This window comes from Populus trichocarpa, chromosome 5 (assembly GCF_000002775.5).
Source record: "Populus trichocarpa isolate Nisqually-1 chromosome 5, P.trichocarpa_v4.1, whole genome shotgun sequence".
NCBI lineage: Eukaryota > Viridiplantae > Streptophyta > Magnoliopsida > Malpighiales > Salicaceae > Populus > Populus trichocarpa.
The window spans coordinates 18,138,443-18,144,334 of NC_037289.2; the positions used below are offsets into that span (position 1 = coordinate 18,138,443).

General features: G+C 34.6%; 1 protein-coding gene across 1 annotated transcript; it reads left to right on the top strand.

The window, feature by feature from the left end:
* Window positions 1–2,764: 2,764 nt before the first annotated feature.
* LOC7469143 (uncharacterized) lies at window positions 2,765–5,406 on the top strand. The gene is made up of 3 exons (XM_002306588.4): window positions 2,765–3,971; window positions 4,715–4,943; window positions 5,041–5,406. The coding sequence occupies exons 1-3, from the start codon at window positions 3,040–3,042 to the stop codon at window positions 5,203–5,205; spliced, it is 1,326 nt and encodes a 441-aa protein (XP_002306624.1). The 5' UTR covers window positions 2,765–3,039; the 3' UTR covers window positions 5,206–5,406.
* Window positions 5,407–5,892: the final 486 nt, after the last annotated feature.

The following is a 5,892-nucleotide window of genomic DNA, read 5'->3' on the forward strand; positions in this document are numbered from 1 at the left end:
TATCATAGCCATGTTATTATTTTGTTTATTTATGTTTTTATTCTTAATTATACTTAGTTAAGTTTAATTTTTTTAAGGTGAAAAGTTACATTAATGGTGTAAGAATAAGTATAGTACAAACTCAACATGGACTTTAATGTTTAAATTCAAGAAAGTTTACTATTAACATGTGTTATAATTGTTATCTTAAGCAATCTTAATACTCTCCATGTTAAATAGTGAGTCTGGATTCATGGTGTACAATTCTTGGAACAATAAATACTTGATTATTTCATAATCTATCGTGAAGAATCGACATTTGTGCTATGAAAGGATTTTGATTTGTTGTTGACTTAAGTTAGCACCATGAATACCTAACAATATTTATAAGTGTTGGTGTTATTTAAATAAGGTAATTAAAGATAATTAATATGATCATATTAATAACTTAAATTGAGTCATTAATGATAAATTATTCGATGGAAACCTTCTTTATGTGTAGTTCCCAATTAAGTAATAGAAAGATAATGAATTATACTTATTTAAAATATCATTAGTGGATCTTTCATCCTTGATAATTGCTTTATCTCTGTTAAATCCTTACATTAATATCACATCTTTTAGATCTCTTAAACTCTGTTTCTATTATTATTTGTGGTTTTATATCCTGAACTTCCTTGTGGATCGACCCTAGTCTTGTTGAGTTATTTATTAATTTGACACTCCTACACTTTGAAGAAGACATCAATTATTTGATCGTGTTACTCACTAATAGGTTAAATTTGTAATCCGTCTTTACATATTTTTTATAAACACTTCATGAACACCTCTTTTTAATTATGCAGTCTATCTCTACATATCTTCTATCATCAGCTCATGAATGTTTCTTTCTTGATAGGGAACCTCCACATCCCCTTTTGCTTGAATATGTTATCTTCTGTTACCAATTAACACAAACACAAACAACACAGGAAAAACACAATTTTCAAAACAAAGTATTATATAGGAACCCTAATTTGAAATTTAATTACTAAATATTTTGTCTTCAAGTAGTCTGCCTCATTAAGAGTTTTACAACTCTTTAAATAAAACAAAAAATTAACATAAACAAACTAAAAAACCTGAAAATAAAAGAGAAATAATAAAAGTCTTAAACAAGCTAAAAACTTGAAAATAAAGGAAAAACAATAAAAAAATCCTAAACAAATATGAGGAGTAAAAATTATTAAATATAATATTTAATTTTTTAAATTAAATAAAAATATATAAAATAAATAAAAAACACAATCTTTGACAATATATCACATTCATTGACATAATCTTTGCTCTCCTACTAGAGCTTTAGGTTGTCTAGTTAGAGGTTGTTTTGCATTTATACATGCTTTTGAGTGTATTTGACATGAAAAAAATATTAAATTAATGTTTTTTCTAGTATTTTTGATAGTTTTAATGTTAAAAATTTTTAAAAATATATAAAAAATAATATTTTAATATATTATTAAGTGAAAAATACTTTTAAAAAGTATTTTGTACCACAATAAAAATCCTTTAATAATTTTATCCTTGTTTTATGAAGCCATTCGCATCGTACCGATTAGCCCTAGATTTCTCAACCCTGTATTATGTAAGTCTGAGAACACCAATTCATATTGTTAACACCCAACTCTGTGAAAGTTGCCCATCGAAAAATTATTATCTCCTTCTTCGTGCTAGAAGATTTTTTTTTTCTTTTCTCATGGACCTGAAAAAAATTAAATGGGATGGTTTCAGAAACCAATATATATACTTCGGAAATTTCCCTCATATATATATATATATATATATATATATATATGAAAAGAAATGAAAGCAGCATAGAAAATTACAACCAACATTTTTCAAGTCATGTAAAAGCGGATGAGGGAAATTTCCGAAGTCACGTCCGCTTGCGTTTTTTTGCATTGCATGGTCATATTTGATGCTTTCCCATCTTGCCCCTGGGAATTTTGTGCGCTTGCTCCTAAGAATCTAACCACCACATAAATAGCATTTCCTACAAAAGGCTACGATATTGGGCATCGCAACTAAATGATAAATTCATCAATTAATCCAACAACCTCTCTCTACTCTACTCTACTCTACTCTTCAATCCTTATCTCTACCACCCCTCTCATTATTGCTCCAAAGAAACCTATGACCTTCCTCACGTGATATCCTCTGAACTAATCATGACCGTCCAGATACTGATTCATCATAGATATATCGACGGTGCAGATAATGGCCCCAGTAACGTCGCAAACAAAAATTAAAAAAACAAAAATATCCAATCGTCCAAATCATCGACCACGACTTTAACACCTCCATGATAGCCATGTCAACGGTGGCGATACGTCCTAGAAGGCTAGCACATCATCCCCGTCCAAACTAGATCCTCGCCATTACCCACATGGGCCCACCCTTTTTTTTCTTCTTTAACAAAATCGCCACATCAGCTGTGAAAGGATCAAGGGGTATCATAATACAATAAAACCGCGAAACATGGAAAAACATGTACTTTTTAAAGAAAATAAGAAAAAGTGAGATGGCACGTGCCGGCCTGCCACGGTAAAGAATTAAAGGAGCCGATTTTACATCCGACGAACACATCATACCTTCCCGTCAAAACCGGGACCCCCTTTCGATTCAATCCAGCGGCTAAAACCCAACTCCCTATATAACCGTTGGATCCCACATCTAACGATCCATATTAAATTAAATCCCCTCCCTCTTCCATTACACCATAAATACCCGGTCCAAAATCTTTACAAAATCTCTGTCTTTTAAATCCAACAAAATCCACTCGCTCCCTCTCTCTTCCACTCTAAAAACTAGACGCCTTGCTGTTCTTTTCTGTATCATTTTTTTCTACTTGTGTGTGCTTAGCGTGCGCTCTCTGATACTGCTTAACGTGCGCTGCCTGAGATATGTCGCCGGCGGCGAAAATTACAACGTTAAAAAGAATATCGCGGTACAGGAGGGCCCAGTAAGAAAATCATCGGACGGGGGGGATTAGTGGGTTGGATCGGATCTCCAAACAAGAAAATGGACGCTCAAAAAAGCAGCCAAACAAAGCTTACAAGAACTCAATCTTCACTCCTCCGTTCATCTCCCACCATCCGATCATCCATTCACAGCTTAACTTCTGTAGCCGAAGAGGACGTTATCAAAACCCAGCAGCAACAACACCAAAAACTAGAAGATGGTTTAGACGAACAGAAAAAAGTAAAGCTGCATCGGTCTGGTTCAACCCCAAGAAGAACCGGTTCAACCCGGTTCACACCAGTACTCACTTTGGTTTCGCTCATTTTTTTCACTCTCTTCTCTCTTTCTTTCTTTTTCTTCTTCTACTTGAGAAGAGAAGAAATATCTACATCAGAGAATCTCTTGTTGGCTTTGATTTTCATTGCTATAACTCTCTTCTTTGCAAGCAAGAACAAGAACTTAATCAACCAGAATTTGATAGTTTTCAAGCAATTATGGGAACAGAGTACAAAAAGATTCAATTTTTCTACTTCAAGAACCAAATCAAAGCAAGTCCAATGGTTTATTGGAGACCCAAATGTTAGCAACAATAGTAAAGGCAAGAAATTAGAGAAGAGGATTATAAGAGAAGGAGTAGAGTTTTATAGCAATGGAGATTTTTACGAAGGAGAGTTTCACAAAGGGGGGTGTAATGGGAGTGGGGTTTATAATTTCTTTGTGAATGGGAGATATGAAGGTGATTGGATTGATGGAAGATATGATGGATATGGAATAGAGAGCTGGGCTAGAGGGAGTAGATATAGAGGGCAATATAGACAGGGTTTAAGGCATGGTTATGGAGTTTATAGGTTTTATACAGGGGATTCATACGCTGGGGAATGGTTTAACGGGCAGAGTCATGGTGTTGGAGTGCAGACTTGTGCAGATGGGAGTTGCTATGTTGGTGAATTCAAGTGTGCCGTCAAACATGGCCTTGGTGTTTACCATTTCAGGTGATTTTTGTCTTCTTGAATTCAAATTTATTTATTTGAATTTTATTTTAGGTTGTTGTATCTTGGGGTTACTGTTTTAAAAATCCTCTTGCAGCTAGGATTTTTCTTTTTGTTTTCGGGGTTCACCATTGTACGAATTATTTTTTCTTAGTTGTTTTCGGGGTTCACCATTGTATTTTCTGAGTTCCAATTCAGCTTTCTAGTGTGAAGTTGGGTTTCTGGGATTTAAAACGATGGTTGAAAGATGGAATCTTCGGTAATTTTTCAGGTGGATTCTTGAATTGAACTATAGTTTCTGTTTTTCTACCCTAATTATGTGGCTGTGTTTTGACTTTTCTCATTTGGTTTAACTTTTCTTAGCGTGTGATGTTCAATTATCATGGGGGTTCCTATTTTAGATCTGTTCATGATTTGATAAAACAGTAGAAATTTGGTGTATGAGGTAAATGTGTGATATATTTAGTATTCCATTTATGATTATTTTGACTTGTATCTCTGTAACTGATAATGATTAACAGCAGAGTGCAAGCTGATTATTGTTTGTGATCAGTTATATTTACGGATTAAAGTCGATTTGAAATGGTTGTTCCTAATTTTATTTTTCTAATGGATTTATTGTTCCAGTTGGTTTGTGCTTTTGTGTTTCTTAAATTCTACGCTTCAAAGCAACTTTATGTTGTTGGTTTTTTATTTGGTTACACAGTAGGAGCTCAATACTGACGAAGAAATTGATTGTTTTGCAGGAATGGAGACAGATATGCCGGAGAATACTTTGGAGACAAAATGCACGGCTTCGGTGTTTATCACTTCGCCAATGGCCACTGCTATGAGGGATCATGGCATGAAGGACGGAAGCAAGGCTATGGCATGTATACTTTCCGCAGTGGCGACACTAGATGTGGGGAATGGAATGGCGGTACCCTCAAAAACCCTTTACCGTTTTTATCTGATGCCGTCCTAAGAGCTGTTCAGGTATTTTATATGGACCCTAAACTTCCATATTGATATGGGTCATGAGAGAGTTTTCACCCTTCTCACCCTTTTTCTTGTGGATTGCTTTAAATTGCAGGCTGCCAGAAAAACAGAAGAAAATGCCATTCACTTGCGCAGGGTGGATGAACAAGTGAACAAGGCAGTTCACGCTGCAAATAGGGCAGCAACTGCTGCTAGAGTTGCTGCTGTCAAAGCTGTTCAAAACCGGATAGATGGCAAATTTTGCGAGACTAATGTTTGAGTTAATTAACTTTTGTCGAGAGTGTAAATTTACTAATTTTATGCACTTGGAAGATGTGTCGCCCTGCTGAGCAAAAGCTCATCGGAGGTTGAGAAGAGCGTTTGAGCCTTCTTTTATCACACCGCAACTTGTACATACTCCATGTATATCAATTGAATTAAGATCTATTTCCGAGGGTTTTCTTCCTCGTCTCTTGTTATAGTTTGAGATTGTTCGACAATGATGTGGAACTGCAATAATGAGATCGTATGTTGGATCCCAACTAGGGCTAGGGCAATTTTATTATCATCATTGTTAACGTACGATGAACAACAACAATCGCAGTATGGAGTTGGAGTTGGCGCCATAACACCTTGCCTAATTTATTTCAGTTCCACACCTTGCCTACTCTGACAACTTTGTCGTTGAATTAAGTGTGTTTGGGGTTGAGTTAAAGTATTTTTTTAAATATATTAAAATAATTTTTTTTTAATATTACCGATCTGAAAATATATAAAATAATTATTTAAAAAAAAATTAAAAAGTTTTTAAAAATAATTCACACCCCATTTTCAAATACACCAGAAAAAAAATCCTATTCACCACTCATTTAACCCGCACCCCAAATCTCCTGCAAATAAAAGACCTTGTCTTAGAGGTAGGGAAAAAAATTGATCAAACTGAGAAAATTGAAAAACAAAATTGAAA

Excerpts from the sequence above, each read along its gene's own strand:
- LOC7469143 (XM_002306588.4), top strand. The coding sequence starts at position 3,040 with ATGGACGCTCAAAAAAGCAGCCAAACAAAGCTTACAAGAACTCAATCT. Across the intron at positions 3,972-4,714 it reads CTTGGTGTTTACCATTTCAG|GAATGGAGACAGATATGCCG; the intron begins GTGATTTTTGTC and ends ATTGTTTTGCAG. Across the intron at positions 4,944-5,040 it reads CCGTCCTAAGAGCTGTTCAG|GCTGCCAGAAAAACAGAAGA; the intron begins GTATTTTATATG and ends TTTAAATTGCAG.